A 24,322-nucleotide genomic window follows, 5' to 3' on the forward strand; every position below is an offset into this window, starting at 1 on the left:
ATTCGCCGACTCCCAGGGCGCGTGGGCGGCCAGACAAGGGAGGGCAGGGGTCTCCCGAGGCCGCGCGCCCGAAGTCGCCCACTGGGCTTGGGCGGGGCGCGTGGCCCGCGGCCCGCGGCCGTCCAGCCAGTCTCCTTCCTCTCCCGCCGGGAGCTGGCGGCGGCGGGAGAGGGGAGCGGTGTTTGGGGTGAGGGTGGGTGGGTGCGGGGAGGGGAATCGTGCCGCCATGGAAGACAAGGCGTTCACCAAGGAGCTGGATCAGTGGGTCGAGCAGCTGAACGAGTGTAAACAGCTGAACGAGAATCAAGTGCGGACTCTGTGCGAAAAGGTAAAGAGAGAAGCGAAGAAACGGGGAGCGTCGCGCTGGGTGGAGGCGGCTGCGGCGGCCCCTGGTAGGGCCTGTGTGTCCCATGGGCCCGCAGAGCCTGTCGAGGAGTCCTCAGGCCTGCATTTCTAGTTCCGACATCCAGCCAGAGGCCGGGCCAGACCATTCCAGGGCGGCGGGCGTTGAGTTACCCTTGCCAGGCTCTTCTGCGGACCTACCTCACCCCACGGCGGGACGGTTACATTAGTAACCCGAGGGGTCTAGTGTAGGTGGGCAGGCGGGAGAAAAGTGGCACCGGGAATCTCCGCCCAAGTTTGATTGGGGTCGCCTGTAGTTCTGGGGAGTTCCTGTCACTCCAGCATTGTGTAGCCGCGCAAGTGTGCCAGGACATTAGGTTAATGCAGCCCCTTACTTGAAAATGCACCGAAAATTAGCCTGGATGTTGTTGCTATAAATACACTTACTTAAAAACGTAAAATTTTCTTGGGCGAATGGAAGCCATTCAAAAAATTGCAAGTGGAATGTGTCTTATATTGTAGAGAGGTAGGTGTGACGGCAAAACTGATTTTTAAAGTAGAAGATGACTTTGAATTAAATAGATGGTAACTGGTTTTGAGATTGAGTGGCTCTTGGAAGTAAAGTGTTGCTTTTTAGGAACAAGACATCAAGGCTTAAAGTTTGTGAATAGTGCTTATTTGAAATGATAAATAGGATAGATGATTTTCGTACAGGACAGCACTTTTCAAAAAATCATTTCCATTTTTATTATATGTAAAGTTTTTTTCTTTTCCAGAAAATAATGCATATGTTTATAATAATATCCATATGGTTAATTGTATACAGTCTTTCCTGATTGTGTAATCTTATAAAACTTCCTGAATTGTGTGTCCATTGTTTTCATAACCACTGAAATTATTTCAGTTTCTCCATCTTATTTACTCTAAATCAAAGGCTGGTTTCATTCATATTTTATAGTATACACCAAGTGGTTTAATTTTCACATACTGTCTTGTTGAAAGATCCCACTTGAAGTCCAGGAAGGAGTAATGAAGTTATTTATGCTTTAATACTGATCTTTAAAATCTTTTTAAAGCCCTAATGTAAGAGACTTTATCACAATGTTTTGAAATCATGATGCTCCAGAAATGCACTGTAGAAGGAAAGATTTTGTCAGTCTTATTAATAGGGCACTATTAAAATTACACAACTAACTTTGGGATGGAGAAATAATGATTGTATTAAGGTAAAATAATGCTTTTAAATGAAATTTAGTGCTCGTTTTAACACATACAGTGTTGCCCAGGTTCTTTACACGACTGTTGGTTAAAATAGGAGAATTTAGTTCTGTAAGCAGACATTTAATTTCCTTGTATAATAACCTATAATTTTGTGAGTCTTAATTTAGTCTTTTAAATAGTATCTGTCTCAAACTCTAGTGTCAAGTGAAATGTGCAGTTTTGAAATTAGCTGAATCAGCTAACCTACGAAGATTATATATAGTCAAAGTGTTACAGTCAACTTGAAAGTTGAGTCAGTTTTTCTGACTTTCAAATAATTTTAAGATACATTTTTAGAGGGAAAAGTGTGCCCTTACTTTGAAATAATCACACCCAAGTCTTAACATTTATTTGAGGAAACTTACTTTCTTTATCAAGAAATAACTATTTTTATTTGAGCTTCTAAATAAATTGGACTTCCAGTTCTCAAGGCCTCATTAATATATTTAAGCTTGTGTCTTGTACTTTTTTCTTATTTTTTTATTCTTTGAATGTTTGTACTTATTCACAAAAGATGAATTTTTAAACGAAGATCCCTAATCATTTATCTTTCTCTTCAACCTTTTTGATGGTGTTGACGCATGGGGTTGCAATGAATTGGAATTGATTAGATGACAACGGATTGATTTTGTTTGTTATCCCCCATAGGATGAAGATGTGAAATGGAATACCTTTATCAAATCTTTTGAAAAGTCTTAGTTTTGTAGTCTTTTTTTTTAGCAACTGTGGTGTACTTTGTTGTATATATGTCCCTAGTTCCGTTTAATGTCCCTGCTCCTATCCTTCATGTACCTGGTAAGTGTAGTGTTTAGTAGTCAGTCTTGATCTGAATTCAAACCCTAGCTCCACAGTTTACTAGCTGCCAGTCTCTTTTTCGGGAGCTCTGGTAGCGTAGTGCCTAAGGCACTTGATTGCTAACCAGAAGGCTGTCGGTTCAAACCCACCAGCCACTCCTCAGAAGGAAGGTGGGACAGTCTACTTCTGTAGTGATACTGCCTTGGAAACCCAAGGAGGGGTCACTATGAGTCAGGAACGGACTCGATGCCACTTAACAACAACAGTTTCTGCAACTTCTGATTCCTTATTTGTAAGGCAGGAGTAATGTTACCTATCTCCTGGATTGATTATGAGAATTAAGGTATTACCCATGTACAGTCCTGCTAAGAAATAAGTACTTAGTGAATGGTAAATGAAGAAAAGCTAAAGATAAAAATAGTAGCTCTTTTATTTTGTTTTAAATGTTACCTCATATTCTTCTCGAAAGAGTACAAAAGTAAATGGAAGTATATCAGATTTATTAAACTTCCATGGTAAATGTGCTTCAAAAGAGGTTTTGTAGGTAGAAACTACATAGGGCCCTGAAAAATACTGTTTCATTGTGTGTGTTTAGTGGTTCCTGTTATCTAATGTGCAAAATACTGGTTAGTAGCAATCACATGAAGTAACTACTAACTTGACTAAATACTTGCTATAATCCTTCCAGGTCAACAACGGCAGATGCATAGGAAAAAATATAAGAGAAAAATAAGTCACATCTAATTACAAATCACTTAAAAAAAAAAAAAAACTTTGCCACTAGATTTTACCTTAGTTTGTTTAAATTTTTGCACCCTACTGAAAATACAACTTTATAGAAAGTTACAAGGGATTTTTACCACTGTGGTGGTGGTTTTTCCATTAAAATTAAATTTCTATTCTAACTCAGATTGCCTGAGAACTGAAGGAGTCAGCTGAAATCAAGATCAAAGTAGTACTAGTAAAGGCTCTATTTTGAGTAGTGACAAAAATAAAATTCCTAGTACCAGTGGAAGAATAACTACAAAAAACACGGATATGTCTGGTATGGTATATCTGGCTTCAGAGTTAATTTCTGTTTAGTGAAAAATTGTTTACATAAAATAGTAAGGTGTATCTTCTGAAAAGAGTACCTCTGAACAGCAATTTTATTAGCAATTCAGCTTTTGAACTAAATGTGTATGGAGAAATTGCTTCTGCAGTACATTCTTGCAACAGCTTTATGCACAGTAATTTTAAAAGATAGTGTGCCTAGATGCTGTCTAGGGCTGTTCAGGACATTCTGTGACTGGCACTATATTTAACTCTTGGTAAAGTCTCAGGCAGCATATAAATTTTAGGCTCTTTGATATGATAACATTATCTTATAACTGAAGAACCTTGGTGATGATACTGGAGAGGGGGGGAAATTTTAGTCTTAAGTATCAACCGATCTTTATTCTGACAATTATAAAGTGCCTATTCATAAACATGAAATATAAATATGCAAATTTTATATTGGACTAATAGACATGTTTCTGGACCTTTGATATAAGTAGAATATTTATTTACTTCAGTTTTAATGTGAAATAGCTTACAAAGTTCACCAATGCCAAAAGCCATTTCAAGGAAGATTTTTGTTGTTAGCAGCCATCACACAACCAAACAAAACACTGCCTGGTTCCAGGCCAGCCCCATAATCAGTCGTATATCAGACCATTGTTATCCATTGGGTTTTTGTTGGTTGATTTTCAGAAGTAGATCACCATACCTTTCTTCCTAGTCCATCTTATTTTGGAAGCCTCCACAGACAGGCAGTGGCTGGGCATGTGGTACATTGGCTGTGAATTGAACTTGTGTCTGCTGCAGGGAGGGCAAGCATTCTTTAATGAAGATAAATCCTGGTAAAAATGAACTGTTTTTTGAGACAAGAAAAATCTCTTGGATTACTTTTCTTTAATAGGCTTCAGCTAAAAAATAATGGTCTTTATAAAAATTAGCTCAAAATGTATCAATAACCTAAGTATAAGTGCTGATTCTAAAACACAGGGGTTAAAGGTTCATGACTTTGAATTTAGAAATGGAATCTTAGCAAAGACACCAAAAGCCAAGCAACAAAAGACAAATAGTAAATAGGACCTCAAATTTTAAAACTTTTATGAGTCAAAGGGCATAATCAAGAAAGTAAAAAAAAAAGAACTCTTATGGGTTGAACTATATCCCCCAAATTGTGAGTTGGATTCCTAACCCGTATACCTGTGGGATGATTCCATTTGGGAATAGGCTTTCTTTGTTATGTTAATAAAGCCGTGTCACTGTGGAGTGTGTCCTAAACCTAATCATTTCTGAGTTATAAGGAGCAGCATAGAGCTCTGGTGGCATAGTGTCTAAGGCCCTTGATTGCTAACCAGAAGGCTGGCGGTTCAAACTCACCAGCCACTCCTCGGAAGGAAGGTTGGGCAATCTACTACCATAGTGATACTGCCTCGGAAACCCAAGGAGAGGTCGCTATGAGTTGGGTCCGACTCAGCGGCACATAGACCTACAGATAAGAAAGCACAAACAGAGGAAGGGTTAGATGCCTTCTGATGATTGCACCAAAAACACTGGGGCTACAGAAGCTGAGATGAGGCTCTTCCCCTAGAGCCAGTAAAAGCCTTCATCTCTATCTATTGCTCTGAGTGCAGACTTCTAGCCTCCTAAACTGTGAGGAAATACATTTCTGTTATTTAAAGCCACCCATTTGTGATAATTCTGTTAAAGCAGCACTAAGAAACTAAGATAAAACCTACAGGATGGGAGAAAATATTTGAAAATCATGTTTCTGATGAGAGTCTAGTATCTAGATGTATAAAGAAGTTTTAAGACTCAAAAACAAAAAGATAACCCAATTTTAAAAATGAGCAAAGGACTTGAGTAGATATTTCATCAAAGAAGAAATACAAATGGCCAGTAAGCATTTGAAAAATGTTCAACATTACTAGTTGTTTTTTTTTAAAAAAAAAAACAGAAACCAAACTCACTGCCATCAAATCAGTTCCCACTCATAGTGACCCCCTCTGGGTTTCTAAGGTGGTACATCTTTACAGAAGTAGATTGCCCAGTCTTCCTTCTGCAAAGTGGCTGGTGGATTTGAACCACCAGCCTTCTGGCTAGCAGTCAAATACCTTAGGCATTATGCCATCAGAGCTCCTTTTATTATTATTATTATTATTAGTCATTGGGGAAATACAAATCAAAAACACTGTGAGAAACTACTTCACACCCATATGATGGCTATTAAAAGAGGAAAACAGTTCAGCATTTCCTTAAAAAGTTAAACATAGAATTACCATGTTACCCAGGAATTCCACTCCTGAGGAGTATATATATACTCCCAAGAAAGTTGAAAACAAGTAATCAAATATTCATAGCATCATTATTCACAGTAGTAGAAAGGTGAAAATAGCTTGTGTCATCAACTGATGAATGGATAAACAAATTGTAATATATATGTACAATGTCATATTCAGGTGTGAAAAGAAATGAAGCACTGATGTGTGCTACAACTGGGATGAACCTTGAAAACATTATTCTAAGTGAAAGAAGCCAGACAAATGGTCATGTATCTTATGATTGCATTTATACGAAATACTCAGATTAGAGAAAGAAAGCAGGTTGGTCCCAGGGGCTGAGTGGAGTGAATGAGGAGTATAGGATTTCCTTTATTGGTGATGAAGATGTTTGGAACTAGAGGGGCAGGTAGTGGTTAAACATGGTGAATGTACTAAATGCCACTGAATTGTTCACTTTAAAATGGTTAATTTTATATTATGTGAATTTTGCCTAAAAAAAAAAAAAAAGTCCTAACAGTCAAGAAACCTAACTGGCATTTTTGTCTTAGCATCCCTTGAACAAAGGTTAGTTCCAGCTGTGGCAGTTTGTTGATTTATATTCTGAAATGGAATGTTGTACAAAGTACCTCCCCTTTTTTTCATACTGTATCAAAGAATAATTACAGTGGAATATGAAGTTAAGACCCATTTCTTTTGACTAAACAAATCATTGGTTTTCACGATTATATACATCAGTCTCTCTTAGTGGACAGGCAAGAAAATAAGCCAAACTAGACAAGCATGAATGATTGCTAATGACTAGAAAACAAAATTTGTTAAATTGATTAATCGTTTCTCAACTTTATAGCATCACGTGTAAAATCACATGACAAAAAACCCACTGCCCTCAAATCAATTCCAAATCAAAGTGACCCAAATCAATTCCAAATCAAAGGACAGAGTAGAACTGCCCCATAAGATTCCAAGTTTGTGAACCTTTACAGAAGCAGACTGCCTCATCTTATTCCCATGGAACAATTGGCTGGTGGTTTCCAGCTGCTGACCTTTCGGTTAGCAGCCCAGTGCTTTAACCTCTGTGCCACCAGAGCTCCTAAAATCACCTATGTAGGTAAATAAAGATATTTATATTGTAAGAATTTATTTTCATATGAAGTGGTTTTGTTTACAACATATAACTTTTATTCTGATTTGAAGATTGTGCAGAAATTTTTCTTCACGACAAGTATGAAGGACTTGGTAAAGAAGTCCTTCTTTGGTGAAGAACCAGAATTTCAGAAATGAAAGATAAATTTAATGCCCAAACAATTTATTTTCCTAATTTAGTTTTTTCTAGGAAGAATGGCATTTCTTAAAATCACAGGCATAATTTACTAATGTGGGTGAGAAATTTGAATCTGTATTAGATTAAATAAGAATGGTTTCCTTATTTCCCCTTTAAGTGAACGTAGCAAAATATGAATCTAATTTCACCACTTTAAAGTAACATGTCACCCATTTATTTGTGACTAAATGTTGTCTATTGTTTTTCAAGTCACAATTTCTCTAATGATTGTGTTAACCCTGGGAAGATCTGTATGTTACAGATTCCATTTCCTTTCTAGGAAATGGAAGTTAAACATGATTTGCTCTTGTGTCCCTTGTAAACTGTCTTTTGACTGCAGTGCTTTTATGAACATAAGAATTACAAGAGAATCTTGAGATACAACCTGAGAATACTAACTTGTACTGTGATGTTGTTGTTAGGCACCATCGAGTCCGTTTTGACTCATAGACACTCTGTGTACAACAGAGCAAAGCAATGCTGCTACACTGTAAGGATGGCCTTGTTGTGTGCCATCCTTAAAAGCATTGCTCTGTTTGAGCCCATCATCACAATCATTGTGTCAATCCATTTCATTGAGGGTCTTCCCCTTTGTCACTGACTCTTTAATTTGCCAAGCATGATATCTTTCCACAGTGATTAGTCCCTTCTGACTACGTGATCCAAGTATGAGAGGTGAAGTATGGCCATTCTTGTTTCTAAGGAGCATTCAGGCTGTCCTTCCTCCAAGACAGATTTGTTTGTTATTCTAGCAGTCCATGGTATATTCAGTATTCTTCACCAGCACCACAATTCAAATGCATTCATTCTTCTACAGTCTTCTTATTCGTTACCCAGCTCTCACAAGTACGTGAGGATACTGAAAAGATGATTGGGTCAGGTGCACCTTAGTCTTAAAGGTGACATCTTTACTCTTCAACACTTTGAAGAGGTCTTTTGCAGCAGATTGCTGAGGGCAGTATGCCATTTGATTTCTTGACTGCTGCTTTCATGAGCATTGATTGTGAATCCAAATAAAATTAAATCCATGACAACTGTAATAACACCGTGCTATATTTTAGCAACAACAAAAAAAAAAAACACTAAAACCAAACTCACTGTGATCGAGTCGTTTTCCAACTCATAGTGGCCCCCTCCTTGGGTTTCTGAGGTGTTATCTCTATGGAAGTAGATTTCTGGATCTTCCTTCCGAGGAGGGGCTGGTGGGTTTGAACCACCAGCCTTCTGGTTAGTAGTCAGATGCCTTAGGCACTATGCAAAATGCCATTAAAGATTTAATATGCAGGATGTAGTTTGTAAGGTGTAGTTTAATTTTTCTCTCCCGTTTTATGGAGAAGAGAAGAATGATAGTTTCATCTTCCTTTGAAAAATTCCCGCATGATATTTATGTCCCGAATGAAGAACATTCAGAATTGGTTTACAAGACAGGTGCTCTAATGTAGAAATGCAGCTTGTAATTTAAGAAACAGTGCCTGATGGTATGCTCTTAAGATTCTGATAAATTTTTTTTCCCATTGTTTTGGGAGTAATTTTTTTTTTTTAATTAAAATGTTGATATTTATAGAAAATTTACCAAGAGTAGTTCTGCTAGTGAGTTTGATTTTTTTTTTTAGTTGTCATTGTGTGGCATGCAGTAGCCTTCTCATATGACATAGTGTGAAGTGTGCATCTTTTCTGTGCCTTTGTTAATTGCTTGGATGTGTCTCTGCCAGGTGTCATTTACCTTTACCACAGTCACATTAAAAAAAAAAAAGTGAGAATTACATAGAGAATCATAAGGTATGTAGTAAAAGATTAACTTAACAGACATGAGACTGCTATCCTTTGACATGCCTGTTTGCAAGATTGGCCCTTGATTGGAGTCTGGATTTAAGAATGGTTCCCACCATTCACTATACTTAAACTGTTAATGCAAAAATATAGTTTATGCTAAATACCTGCTTTCCTTTTAGGAGTCTGAAATTTTGGTACATGGTAGGCAGAGGGTACCTAGTGACCAGGCCCTAATAAAAACCTTGGGCACTGAGTGTCTAATGAGCTTCTCTGTTAAACATTTGACATATGCTGTTACAACTTGTTGCTTGTGGGCATCTTATGTGACTTTACTGGGAGAGGACCCTTAGATGCTTGTGTCTGTTTTCTCAGAACTTTGCCCTGTGCACACTTTCATTTTGCTGCTTTTCCTTTCTTTCTTTTCACTATAATAAATCATAGCTGTGAGTCTGACTATATAATGAGTGCTGTGAGTCTTCTTAATGAATCACTGAACCTGACACTTTTACATTGATAATTATAAACGTCACATAAACTGGATACTTTTGGTGATCTAACACATTCTTTTCCACATGGCAAGCCAGATTGCCATAAGATTACTTTGTGAGCCAGGAATCTGAATAAAGGGTATCAGATATAAATCGAGTGTTTAAAAATATCAGGTCATCTGTACACAGGATATAAAACATTGAGAGGAAACTCACCCTAGACCTGACAGAATACCCTTTTCCCTGCTTTGTAGATAAAAGCTAAGGAAGCATACAAGCTTACTGGCTCTCTCTCAGACACGCACACACATATTCTATTCAGTATGTCTGAACCCATCTGTATGGTTTTGTGGAACCTATGATGGGTCAACCATGTATCTTTAAAACAATGGAATTGGACATTTACATTTTGTGCTTTTTATTGTAAAAGAAATGGCAGTGATTGTGTATGAAGCAGATTTCCTTTATAGAGTTTGGATTATCAGCTGAGCATTTAGAGAGAGAGAGAGAGAGAGAAGGTAACATCAGCTCCAATCAAATTTTCTAATGATTTGTGCAATTTACTTATTTATTTATATTTTTTGTATTGATTGCAATCTGATTTGTGCGATTTATTTATTTTTATATTGATTGCAATCCCCATAATGTAACTGCTCTTTCCACTTTCTCCCTGTGCCTTTTTTTCTACCCATTCCTGCCCTTTGAGCTGTCTCCCTGTGGAAATGCTGCTCTTCTCATCTCCTCTGGTTGATTGTTCTAAGGAGTGTACCTACTTGGTGTAAATGTTCACTTTGTAGGCCTTTGTGGTGCTTGTCTGGAAGCCAAGGGAGTGAGTGCCATTCCAGGACCTAAGTAAGGGTGATTAGGTTTATAGTCTCAGGGGTTTCACCAGTCTCTATCAGACCATTAAGCCTGCTCTTCTTTATGATTTTGAGTTTTGTTCCACATTATTGTGCTCTCATTGTCCAGGATCTCCATTTCTGTTCCCTTTCCGAATGGTTGACAGTGGTACCAGATACCATCTAGTTCTTCTGGTCTCATGGTCATGGAGGCTGAGGATCACATGGCCACAAGTCCCTTAGACTAATGGTTTCCATTCATCTCTCATTTTCTTCATTCTTTGCTCTGGGTGAGGAGAAAACAATTGTTGCCTCTTAGATGGCCACTTGCAAGCTTTTAGGACCCCAGTCACTATTCACCAAAGTAGGATATAGAATAGTATTTTGTATAGTATGTTATGCCAGTTGAACTTGATGTTCCCCCTTGATCATGGTCCCAAGTCTGCAGGCTGAGCAAGTTATTCCCTCAGGGTGTTTGGCTGTGGCTAAAAAGTTATCATAACTTCTCCCAGTTTGCTCTATTGTATATATGGACATTCTTATAGCACATAGAAATACATACATAGAAATACCATCAGTCAAACTCACTGTCATGGATATATTCCCTTTTTCCTAGCCATACCTGATCATTTAACCTGTCTACCTATGTATCCACCCATAGATTGATTGTTGTTACTGATGATGCAGTATTGTGTATGCAGAAATGTTTACCTTTGTTGTCTGTACCTCTTGTGCACCTCTCTGTATCTTACTTTTCCTTAGTGTTATTGTGCTGGTCACTTGCTTTTGGTATATTGCTTTTTCCCTTCACCCAAATCAATACTTGTCTCAATACTTTTTTCTTTTTGTAAATGATAGAAAGCTGGCTTTTTTTTTTTTTTTAACTTGTGGTTTGGGTGAAAGTTTACAGAACAAATGAGTTTTCCATTCAGCAATTCATACACATTTTGTTTTGTGACATTGATTGGCGCCCAACAGTGTAGCAACACTTTCGCCACTTCTTCCTCTGTTTCCTGTTTCAGTTTATCCTTCTTTCTTAGCCTTTCCCCTTCTGAGCTTTTTTCCTGAGTAAATGCTGCCCTTTTGATCTCGGTATGGATGATTGTTCTAATGAGTTCCCTGTTGTTACTGTTCACTTTATAGCACTGTCATCTGGGTGAAAGGTGAGCCACAGGGGTGATTTCATTTCCAGACTTGAAGGCAGTCTAGGGGCCATTGCCTCAAGGATTTTACCATTCTCTTATCAGACCAGTGAGGCTGGTCTTTTTTATGATTTTGAGTTTTGTTCCACGTTTTTCTCCCACTCTCTCCAGGACCTCCTATTGTGAGTGGTCAGCAGTTACAGGTGGATACTACCTAGTTCTGTCATCTCGTGGAGGCTGGGGTTCATGTGATCCATTAGTCCTTTGGACCAGTTGTTTCCTTGCACTTTGATTTTCTTCACTCTTCTTTTCTCTGGACAGGGAGAGACCAGTAGTTGCACTTTAGATGGCCACTCACAGGCTTTTAAAACTGCAATCGCTACTCACCAAAATAAATAAAAAAAACTCAATGCCATTGAGTTGATTTCAACTCATAGTGACCCCTCCTTGGGTTACTGAGGCAGTATCTCTGCATAAGTAGATGGCCCAGTTTTCCTTCTGAGGAGTGGCTGGTGGATTTGAACAGCCAGGCTTCTGGTTAGTAGTCAGATGCCTTAGGCATTATTGTTTTGGGGGACTGTTAGGCCAGTTGACCTTGGTGTACCCTGAGACTGTGAACTTGAGCCCTTAAACCCAGTGACTCTCACTCAGGGTGTTTTGTTACAGCTAAGCCGTTTTCATAACTTTGCCCCTGTGTGCTGTATTGTATTCATGGATATATTTGCAGCATATGTAATGCATATGTAGAAATATCCTTTGACAAACCTGTTTATATTCATGGGTTTAGTCCTGTTCTCCTTCCAATCTGTTCACCTTGTGGTTCTGTGTATCCATTTATAGATTGTTGTTACTGTTATTACAGGACTGAGTATGTAATGGTATTTGTCTTCCTTGCCTTTAATTAACTTGTGCTCCTCCCATTGGGTTCCTTTGACTCTACCATTTTGTATTGACCTCCTGTGTTACGTACTGCTTTTCCTTTCACTCAGGTGAATACATGTCTACCCTCTAGTTAGTGATTTATCCTCCCTTCACCTCCCTCCTCTGATAACCTTCAAATAATGTTTCTTTCTGTGTGTAAACCTTTTCTTGACCTCATTCGACAGTAGTCTCATACAATATTTGTCCTTTTGTGATTGACTGATTTCACTTAGCATAATGTCCTCTAGGTTCATCCATGTTATGAGGTGTTACCCAGATTCATCATCATTCATTAACATTGCATAGTATTCCACTTTTTGTGTGTACCATAGTTTGTTAATCCACACATCCATTGATGGCCACTTAGTTCATTTCTGTCTTTTTGCTATTGTGAATAATGCTGTGATGGATACGAGTGTTCCTATATCTGTGTGTGTCACAGCTCTTCGTTCTCTAGGATATATCACTAGTAGTGGGATTGCTGGATCTTATGGTATTTCTGTTTCTCATTTTTTAAGAAAGTGCCATACTGTTTTCTGCAGTGATTTTATAGTCCCAGCAGCAGTGTCTGGGGGTTCCAGTCTCTCCACACACTCACCGGCACTTGTTGTATTCTGTTTTATTGAAATTTGCTGTTAATACTGAGGTGAGATGGTATCTTACTGTTGTTTTGATCTGCATCTCTCTAATGGCTAATGTATCAGTTTGTTGTACTGTAGTGGCTTGCTTGTGGCTGTGAGGTTGGAAGCTATGGCACCAGTATATCAAATACCAGCAGGGTCAACCATGGTGGATAGATTTCAGCAGAACTTCCAGACTAAAACAAACTGAGAAAAAGGACAGGGCCATCCACTTCTCAAAGAATTGGCTAGTGAAAACCTTATGGCTATGAATAGAAGATGTGGTAGTTAACTTGTGTGTCGACTGGGCCTGGTTTTGAGTGGGTGGGCAGCTGGATGTAGTTATTTCCATGAAACTGGTAACCAGCTCTATGGTGGAATCTACTGGAACAGCTGAGTAGCTGTCTTAAGGATGTTGTCTGCTTCTAGTATGTAGGAAGAAGCATTGCAAAGATCTTTGGGGCTTTTCGGGACTCTTGGATCCTGCCTTTTAGCCAACTCATCAGTGAGTGGCCTGCCGTGTTGTCTGCTGATCTTGGAGTTGATCTAGTGGCCTGTTGTGTTGTTTGATAATCTTGGGACTATGCCATTTTATTTGTTGACCTTGGGTTTGTCGATCTCAACAGCCAGCAGCTGTCTTGAGTTAAGAGCAGCCTCTAGCTTCAGTGGGCCAGGAGCAAGAGGCAGAGCTGAAGCCCATTGCCAAGAGGCCTTCACATAACCCCTAGAGCTTGGCACTTTGAACTGGGACTTCTAGCCTTCTAAACTGTAAGGGAATTCCTGTTTGTTAAAGCCACCCATTTGTGGTATTTTCTGTTAGAGCAGCACTAGAGGGCCAAAACAGCAGGGAAACACTGTCTGATAAGTTACTGGAAAACTTTATGAATAGCCCTGATACACTGTCTGATATAATGCCAGAAGATGAGTCCCTTAGGTTGGATGGAAGGCACTCAAAATACGACTAGAGAAGTGCTGCTTTCTCAAAGTGGAATCAACCTTAATTCTGTGGATGGAGTGATGCTTTCAGGACCTTCATTTGCTGATGAGGCACAACTCAAAATAGGAAGAAACAGCTGCAAACATCCATTAATAAATGGAACGTGGAATGTATGAATTATGACTCTAGGAAGATTGGAAGTTGTCAAAAATGAAATGGAGCACATGAAGATCAGAGTTTTAGGCATTAGTGAGCTGAAATTACTTGATAACTGGCCACTTTGAATCAGACAGTCATATGGTATACTATTCCAGAAATAACAGATTGAAGAGCAGTGGTATTGTGTGTGTTCATCGTCAGAAAGAATGTTTCAGGATCTATCCTGAAGTACAGTGTTATCAGTGATAGGAAATATCCATATACCAACAAGGAAGACCTGTTAATAGGACTAACACTCAAATTTACCTACCAACCACTAAAGCCAAAGATGAAGAAAATGAAGATTTTTACCAGCTTCCACAGTCTGAAATTGACCAAGCACGTAGTTAACATGTAATATTACTGGTGATTGGAATGTGGAAGGTGGAAACAAACAAGAATCATAGGTAGTTGGAAAATATGGCCTTGGTGATAGAAATGATGTCAGAGATGGCATGATAGAATTTTGGAAGACCAATGACTAATTCATTCCAAATATGTTTTCTTAACAACATAAATGGCAGCCATAGATACGGACATCACCAGATGAATACACAGGAATTATATCTCCTCCATCTGTGGAAAGAGGCAGTGGAAAAGCTTAGTATCATCAGTCAAAACAAGGCCAGGAGCTGACTATGGAACAGACCATCAATTGCTCATATGCAAGTTCTAGTTGAAGCTAAAGACAGTTAAAGCAAGTCCACAAGAGCCATAATATGACCTTGAGTATATCCGACTTGTATTTGGAGGCCATCTGAAGAATAGATTTGACACGTTGAACACCAGTGACCAAAGACCAGACAAGTTTTGGGATGACATCAAGAACATCATATGTGAAGAAAGCAGAAGGTCAATTAAAAGACAAGAAAAGTAGAAAAGACCAAAATGAATGTCAGGAGAGACCCTGCAACTTGCTCTTGAACAAAGAGTAGTAAATGGAAGGAATTACGAGAGAAAGGGTAACTTGAGAAGACAAAGTTATTATAATGAAATGTGCAAACATCTGGAGTTGGAAAACCAAAAGAGAAGAACACACTTGGTGTTTCTCAAGCTGAAAGAACTGAAGGAAAAAAATTCAAGCCTTGAGGTAAAATATTGAAGGATTCGAACAGGCAAATTATCGAATGATGCAGGAAGCATCAAAAGAAGATGGAAGGAATACACAGAATCACTGTACCAAAAGGAATTGGTCAATGTCCAACTATTGCAGGAGGTAGTACATGATCAAGAAACTGGTATTGGAGGAAGAAGTCGAAGCTGCATTGAAGGAATTGGAGGAAAACAAGGCTCTGGGCACTGACAGCATACCCACTGAGATGTTTCAGCAGATGGATGCAGCACTGGAGGTGCTTGCTCATTTATCCCAAGAAATTTGTAAGACGCTACCAGGCCAACTGACTGGAAGAGATCCATATTTGTGGCTGTTCCAAAGAAAAGGGTCCAAAAGAATGTGGAAATTATCAAATACTATTATTAATATTACCCCCAAGGAAAATTTTGCTGAAGATAATTTAAAAATGGTTGAAGCAGTATATTAACAGGGAACTTCCAGAAATGCAAGCTTGATTTAGAAGAGGACATGGAACAAGGGTATCATTGCTGATGTAAGGTGGATCTTGGCTGAAAGCAAGGAATACCAGAAGGATGTTTACCTGTGTTTTATTGACTGTGAAAAAGCATAGACGTGTGTGGATCATAACAGATTATGGATAATATTGTGAAGAATGGGAGTTCCAAAACATTTGATTGTGCTCATGAGGAGCCTGTACATGGCAGGAGACTCTTGTTCTGACAGAACAAGGGGGTACTGCATGGTTTGTGATCAGAAGGAATGTGCCTGAGGTTTGTATCCTTTCATCATGTTTGTGTGGTCTGTATACTGGGTACATGATCTGAGAGACTGGACTATATGAAGAACGCAGTGCCAGAATTGGAGGAGCACTCATTGACAACCTGCAATATGCAGATGGCACAACCTTGTTTGCTGAAGGTGGAGATGACTTGACGCACTTGCTGGTTAGGATCAGAGACTGCAACCTTCAGTGTGGATTGCACCTCTCCTTGTAGCTGGACCAGTGGGCAACATTGTGATGAGTGGCAAGAAGATTGGAGTTGTCAGGGATTTAATTTGGCTTGGATCTATGGTCAAAACCCATGGAGGCAGCAGTCAGGAGGTCATGTCATATTGCACAGGACAGATGGACTGCAAGGGACCTCTTTGAAGTGTTGAGAGGTAGGGATGTTGCTTTGAGGACTAGGATGCTCCTGGCCCAGGCTATGTTGTTTCAGTTGCTTTGTATGCATGTGAAGGCTGGACAGTGAATGAGGAAGACTAAAGAAGAGTTGATGCCTTTGAATTGTGGTGTTGGGGAAGAATACTGAGGATACCATGGACTGCCAGGAGAACAAACAGATCTGTCCTGGGGGAAGGGCAGCCAGGATGCTTCGTGGGGGTAAGAATAGGCAGATTTTCTTGTACTTACTTTGGATCTGTTGTCAGAGGAGACCATTCCCTGGAGTGGGATATCATGCTTGGTGGTGGTGGGGGTCAGTGAAAAAGGGGAGAGCCTTCAACAGGATAGATTGACACAGTAGCTGCATCAATGGGCTTAAGTATAGCAAGGATTGTGAGGATGGTGCAGGACCAGGTAGTGTTTCATTCTGTTGTGCATGGGGTCACTATGACTCAGAGTCGACTCAGCAGCACCTAACAACCATGGCTAATGATTTTGAGCATTTCTTCATGTGCTTGTTGGCCGCCTGGATGTCTTTTTTTTATGAAGTATCTAATCACGTCCTCTGGCCATTTTTAGAATTCTCTGGTGAAACCATATGGACCAGGGCTTTTTTTTTTTTTTTTTTTGGTAATTTTTTTATGACCTGTTCAGTTTCTTCTTTTGTCATATTGTTGTTGTTAGGTGCTGTGAGTCATCTTTGACTCATGGTGACCCTATATATAACAGAACACAACACTGCACGGTCCTGTGCCAGCCTCACAATCCTTGCTGTACCTGAACCCATCGTTGCAGCCACTGTGTCAATCCATCTTGTTGAGGGCCTTCCCCTTTTTCGTTGACCCACCACTATACTGAGCATGATATCCTTTTCCAAAGAATGGTCCACTCTGACAACATGACCAAAGTAGGTGAGCGAAGTCTGGCCATTCTCACTTCCAAGGAGCATTCCAGCTGTGCTTCTTCCAGGACAGATTTGTTACTTCTTTTAGCAGTCCATGGTACTCTTAGCATTCTTATCCAGCACCACAACTCAAAAGCATGAACTCTTCTTTGGTCTTCCTTATTCATTGTCCAGCTCTTACATGCATATGAGGCTATTGAAAATACCATGGCTTGGGTTAGGCACACCTTAGTCTTCAAGGAGACAGGCTCTTCAGCACTTGAAAGAGGTCTTTTGCAGCAGATTTGCCCAATGTAATATGTTGTCTAATGTCTTGACTTCTGCTTCCATTGATTGTACAACCAAGTAATAGGAAGTCTTTGACAACTTCAGTCTCTTCTCCATTTATCATGATGCTGCTTATTGGTCCAGTTGTGAGGATTTCTGTTTTCTTTATGTTGAGATATAATCCATACTGCAGACCATAGTCTTCAGCTCTCATCAGTAAGTGCTTCACGTCATCCTCACTTTCAGCAAGCAGAATTGGGTTGCTTGCATGTCACAGGTTGTTAACAAGCCTTCCTCCAATCCTGATGCCACGTTCTTTTTCATATAGTCCAGCTTCTTGGATTATTTGTTCAGCATACAGATTGAATAAGTGTGGTAAAAGGATCCAACCCTGACACACACCGTTCCTGATTTTAAACCATGCAATATCTGCTTGTTCTGTTTGAATGACAGCCTCCTGGTCTACGTACAGGTTCCTCATGAGCGCAACGAAGTGTTCTGGAATTCCCATTCTTCTCATTATTATCCGTAATTTGTTATGATCACACAATCAAATGCTTTTGCATAATCAGTAAGACACAAGTAAACACCTTTCCTGGTATTCTTTGCTTTCAACTGTGATCCTCTGACATCAGCAGTGATATCCTTCATTCCACATCCTCTTCTGAATCCAGCTTGCATTTCTGGAAGTTCTTTGTCAATATACTGCTATCTTCAGAGAGATTTTACTTGCATGTGATGTTAATGATATTGATTGATAATTTCCACATTTTGTGGGTTCACCTTTCTTTGGAATAAGTACAGATATGGATCTCTTCCAGTCAGTTGGCCAGGTAGCTGAGTGAGTGCTTCCAGCGTGACATCCGTTTGTTGAAACATCTCAGTGGGTATTCTGTCAATTCCTGGAGCCTTCTTTTTCGCCAGTTCCTTCACTGCAGCTTCAACTGCTTCCTTCAGTATCATTGGTTCTAGATCATATGCCACCTCCTGAAATGGATGAACGTCCACCAACTCTTTGGTACATTGACTCTGTATTCCTTCCATCTTTTGATGTTTCCTGAACAATTCAGTATGTTGCCCATAGAATCCTTCAGTATTTAAACTCAAGACTTGAACTTTTTCCTTTAGTTCTTTTAGCTTGAGAAATGCTGAGAGTGTTCTTCCCTTTTGGTTTTCTAGCTCCATGTCTTTGCACATTTTATTATAATAATTGACTTTGTCTTCTTGAGCTGCCCTTTGAAATCTTCTGTTCAGCTCTTTCATCTTGTCATTTCTTCCATTTGCTTTAGCTACTCTCCGTTCAAGGGCAAGTTTTAGAGTCTCTTCTGACATCCATTTTGGTCATTTTTGCTTTCTTCATGTATGATGTTCTTGATGTCATCCCATAATTCCTCTGGTTTTCAGTCATTAGTGTTCAGTGCATCAAATCTGTTCTTTAGATAGTCTCTAAATTCAGGAGGAATATAATCAAGGTCATATTTTGGCTCTCGTGGACTTGTTTCAGCTGTCTTCAGCTTCACCTTGAACTTGCATATGAGCAGTTGTTGGTCTGTTCCACAATCAGCTCCTGGCCTTGTTTTGGCTGAAGATAGTGAGCTTCTCTGTCATCTCTTGCCACAGATGTAGTCCATCTGATTCTTCTGTACTCCGCCTGGCCACATGTATAGTTACGCTGTATGTTGTTGAAAAAAGGTATTTGCAATGAGTAAGTCATTGCTTTTGCAAAATTCTGTCATACGATAACCAATATTACTTCTGTCACCAAGGCCATATTTTCCAACTACCAGTGATTCTTCTTTGTTTCCAACTTTTGCATTCCAGTCACTAGTGATAGGCAACACATCTTTTTTTTTTTTTTTTTTCACTTTTTTTTTTTATTGTGATTTGGGTGAAGATTTACAGAGCAAATTAACTTTCCATACAGCAGTTCACGTATATTTTGTCTCATGTCATTGACCACAGTTTACCACAATGCAACAGCTCCCCTCCCACTTCCTCCCTATAGTTACCTCTTCCCAGTATCCATCCCTCCATACACTCCTGCCCCCTGAGTTGTCTCCCTGTGCATAAGCAGCCCTTCTTTCGCCCATGATGGTTCTCTCCAAGGAGTGTATCTACTTGAGGTAAATGTTTAACTCGCATGCCTGTATTTTGTTTGGCCGGAAACCACAGGTGTGGGTTCAATTCCAGACCTGAAGGGCAGCTAGGGGCCATATTCTCAGTGGTTCCACCAGGCTCTATTGGACCAGCAAACTTGCTCCCCCCCTTTCTCCCCCTCCAAATGGTTTTGAGCTTTGTTCCACATTGTTCTCCCTCTCTATCCAGGATCTCCTACATAGATCCCCTTCCAAGTGGATGACAGTGGTAGCCAGGCACCATCTAGATCTTCTGGTCTCATAGTTGTATAGGCTGCAGATCGGATGGTGTACCAGTCGCTCGGACTAATTGTTCCCATGAATTTTGGTTTTCTTCATTATTCTTTGCTGTGGACGAGGAGAGACCCATCGTTGCATCTAGATGTCAGCTTGCTAGCTTTTAAGATCCCAGTCGCTACTCTAGGCAACACATCTTGATGCATGTTCGGTCAATTTCAGATTGCAGAAGTTAGCAGAAATCTTCAATTTCCTCATCTTTGGCTTTGGTGGTTGATGTTTAAATTTGAATAATAGTAGTATTAACTGGTCTTCCTTGTGGATGTGTGAATATTATCTTATCACTGACAGCATTGTATTTCAGGATAGATCTTGAAATATTCCTCTTCAATTTGTCATTCCCAGCATAGTAGATCATATGGTTGTCTGATTCAGAATGGCCAAAAACAGTCTATTTCATGCATTCCATTTCATTTTTGACAACTTCTAATTTTCCTAGGTTCATACTTTGTACATTCCATGTTCCAATTATTAATGGATGTTTGTAGCTGTTTCCTCTCATTTTGAGTCATGCCACATCAGCAGATGGAGGTCCCAAAAGCTTTAACTGCATCCACATCATTAAGGTCAGCTGTACTCTGAGGAGGCTTCTCTTCCCCAGTCATATCCTGAGTACCCTCTGACTTAAGGGGTTTATCTCCCAGCATTTATATCAGACAGTGTTTCACTGCTATTCATAAGGCTTTCACTGACCAATTCTTTGAGAAGTGAGGGGCCTCTTCTTTCTTTGAATTCTCTCTTGGTTTGTAAGCTCTGCTGAAACCTGCCCACCATGGGTAACCGTACGAGCATTTGAAACACCGGTGGCATAGCCTCCAGCCTCACAGCAACACACAGGCCACCACAGTACGACAGACTGACAAGTTCGTCTCTTAGCTGTACCAAACCGCTCTCCTCTCTTTATGGTGTCCCATAGCTGCTCCATACCGCTTCCTGGTCTCCCTTAGCTGTCTCTTTTGTCATGGGTGTGTTCAAATTTTCAACCTCAGTCTGTTAGGTTAGGTAAGTAGTATGTTTCTAGAAATCTTTGCATTTCTTTTAGATTTTCAGATTTCAGATGCTTTTCTCCTGATGTCTCCTAATTTGTTTCTTATTCGTGTTATTTGTAGTCTCTCCCTCTTCCTTTGTTAAATTTCTCAGTGGTTTGTCAATTCTATTAATCTTTTTAAAAAAACCAACTTCTGGTCTTGTTTTCTTTCCTATTGTCTATTTTCTGTTTCATTCCTTTTTGCTCAAAGCTTTATTATTTCTTTTCTTGTGGTGACTGTAGGCATTTTGTGCTGCTCTTTTTCTAATTGTTGGAGATTTGGGGTTAAAGTGTTGATTTTGGCTTTTTTTCTTTTTTGATGTGTGCTTTTATTGGTATGAATTGGGCTCTGCTCGCTGCTTTTGCTGTGTCCCAAAGATTTTGGTATGTTGTGTTTTCATTCTTGTTTGATTTAGGGAATTTTTTAATTTCATTTTTTATTTCTTCTATTACCCAGTCATTCTTAAAGAGAGTGTTGCTCAGTTTCCATGTGTTTGCTCTTTTTCCATTCGTCTTTCTAATTTTGTAGCATTGTGATCTGAGAAGATGCTTTGCAGTATTTCAGTGTTTTTAAATTTATTAAGGCTTTCTTTATGGCCTAACATATGGTCTATCATGAGAATGTTCCATGTGCCCTGGAAAAGAATGTATCAGTTAGACTATTGTTGGGTGACTTGCTTGGTAGATGTCTATAAGGTCAAGTTGGTGGATTGTAGTGTTTAATTCTTCTGTGTCTTTATTGAATTTCTTTCCAGTTGTTTTATCTTTGATTGAAAGTGGTGTATTAAAGTCTCCTGCTATGACTGTGGAGTCAACTATTTGTCTTTCCAATTCTGTTAAAGTCTGATTTATGTATTTTCAGGGTCTTTCATTAGGTGCATAGATATTTATTATGGCTATGTGCTTGTTCAGTTGATCCCTTAATCATTATAGAATGTCCTTCCTTATCTCTTATGGTGTTTTTTTTTTCCTGAAAGTCAGTTTTATCAGAAATGAATACTGCCCTCTGCTCTATTTTGATTGCCATTTGCTTGATGTATCTTTTTGCAGCCTTTGGTTTTTAGTTTATGTTTGTCTTTGTCTCTAATGTGTGTGTTTTGTAGACAGCATACTGATGGGTTATATTTTCTCATCCATTTAGCAGCTCTCCATCTCTTGAGTAGAGCATTTAACCCATTTACATTCAATGTAATTATCGACAAGTATGGATTTGTTGCTGTCATTTTATTATGTGTTTTTTCGTGGTGTTGCTGATCTCTTTGTTCTGACCAGTATTCTGTGCTGAGCTCATTTTATGAATTGTGTTATCATTTCCTTCATTGCTGTTGTTTTAGTATTTGCTAAATATTTTTGCTTGCTCTCTTTTTTATTGTGATGTGAAAGTTTATCATTTTCTTAGTGGTTACCCTGTGATTTATAATTTTCTCCCCAAGTTGAGAACAGTCCATTTTATCTTGCAATTCTCTTGACTTCCTCACCATTAAGAAGTTCTGTAACTACACTTTTTTTTCCCTATTTTTGTTTTGTTGTTGTCCTCATTTGCCAATTAATTTCTCTGGTTCCCTGTTTACAACCTTGTAAGCTTATTTTGCTTTGGATACTTCCATAACTGGGTTGGTTTCTGGGTTATGTCATCATGTGTGTTAATGATGGATTGTTGTTTGCTGTTACTCATTCTCAGTCCAAAGGACTCCTTTTAGCATCTTTTGTAAGCTGGGTCTGGTTTAACAGATTCCCTTAATTTCTGCTTATCTGGAAATGCCCTATTTTCACCATCATAATTGAGGGACAGTTTTGCTGGGTACATAATTCTTAGTTGGAAATTTTTCTCTTTCAGGGTTTTGTGTATATCATCCCATTGTCTTCTCGCCTGCGTGGTTTCTGCTGAAAAATCAGAGCTTAGTCTTATTGGTTGTCCCTTGCAGGTAACTTTTTTTGGTTGTTGTTCTGCTTTCAGAATTCTTTCTTTGTCTTTGTTTTTGGTGAGTCTGATGATGATATGTCTTGGTTATTTTCTTTTGGAGTCTGTCCTGTTTGGTGTTGCTGGACTTCTTGAATGGATACATTCTTATCTTTCATCACATGAGGGAAATTCTCTTCCAACAAATCTTCCATTATTTTCTCTCTGGTTTTATTTGTCTCTTCCTGTTCTGGAATTCCAGTTACTTATAGGCTCTGGTAGCATAGTGGCTAAGGCACTTGACTGCTAACCAGAAGGCTGGTGGTTCAAACCCACCAGCCACTCCTCGGAAGGAAGGTTGGGCAATCCTACTTCCGTAGTGATACTGCCTCGGAAACCCAAGGAGGGGTCGCTATGAGTCAGGGCTGACTCGACGGCACATAACAACAACAACAACAATAGGTTATTCTGTTTGGTGGTATCCCACATGAATCTTAGGCTTTCTTCTTCTTCTTCTTTTTTTTTTTAAAAAAAAAAAAATCTTTTTTCTGATTGATACTTTTCCAAAGAAGTATTGAGGTATTTGTCTTCAGTCATACTAATCTGTCTCCTCTTGATTTGATTCTCCTCCTTTGCCCTTTCAATGTGTTACCTATTTCTTAAAATGTAGTATTAATTTTCTGGATTTCTTTCTGTAGATTTTGTATCATTTCTAATTTTTTATTTATTTTGTCCTTTTGTTCTTGTATTGTCTTCCCATATTGTTTAGGGTTTTGTAGGTGTTTTCCTTAATTTTGTCATTATTTTCCTTGATGTGTTTCTTAATCCACTGAAGGTACCTAAATATAATACTTTTGAATTCCTTATCAGGAACTTCCAGTGGTGCTTCTTCCTCAGGGATGTGTTCTGGATCTGTATCATGGTCCCTTGTTTCTACTGCTTTATCTTGCTTCTTTGTGTGGACGGTGATACTCTGTTGTCACTGAGACATTATATATTTAATTGGTGATAGTATGTTTCAGTGATTCACCAAAGGTTTTAGTTTCCTTTTTTGGAGGGGGATGTATCTGAGTAAGCAGGGTACTGTGCTCCTCTATTCGCTAGTTGACAGCATTTATGCACTTACCACCTGTCTTCTGGTGTGTGTGAGAGAGAATGAAAGTGGCTGCATAGATCTCTTAACTGTGTGTGAAGAGCTGTTAAGGGTGCATCAGGCCTGTATTGGCTGTCATGTATCATTGGTCAGTTGGTGCAGAAGCAAGTCGTGGCCCTCACTCAGTAGGTGGGGCTACAGGAAGTGTGGATGTGTGGTTGGGTTGTATGGGTACTGCTGCTGTCTCCCACCCAGTTTGATAAAAATAACAATCAAAAAACCACCAAAAAAGTAAAAGCAAGAAGGCAAAAAATACACACCACATAAACACACAGGAACAATCACCAGAAAGTGAAAGAAAAAAAGAAACAAAGAGGAAAGGCAATAAATGAGACAAAATATTTAAAGAAATACTTTAAAAAGACAAAAGAAGTATGCATAGGGGAGCGAGAGAATTAAGAGAAAAGAGGTAGAATAAGAGAATAATGATGGGGAAAATGCCAAAGGAAAAA

The 24,322-nt window shown here is 39.2% G+C and overlaps 1 protein-coding gene across 1 annotated transcript in view; it reads left to right on the top strand.

Moving 5' to 3' along the window:
* Window positions 1-226: 226 nt before the first annotated feature.
* PPP2CB (protein phosphatase 2 catalytic subunit beta) overlaps window positions 227-24,322 on the top strand; it is a 53,597-nt gene continuing 29,501 nt past the window's right edge. The window contains exon 1 of the mRNA XM_007942689.1: window positions 227-328. Coding sequence (XP_007940880.1) covers window positions 227-328 — 102 coding nt within the window. The remainder of the gene's footprint in view (window positions 329-24,322) is intronic.

Source organism: Orycteropus afer, unplaced genomic scaffold (assembly GCF_000298275.1).
Source record: "Orycteropus afer afer isolate SDZICR_OR568_19922 unplaced genomic scaffold, OryAfe1.0 scaffold00095, whole genome shotgun sequence".
Lineage (NCBI taxonomy): Eukaryota > Metazoa > Chordata > Mammalia > Tubulidentata > Orycteropodidae > Orycteropus > Orycteropus afer.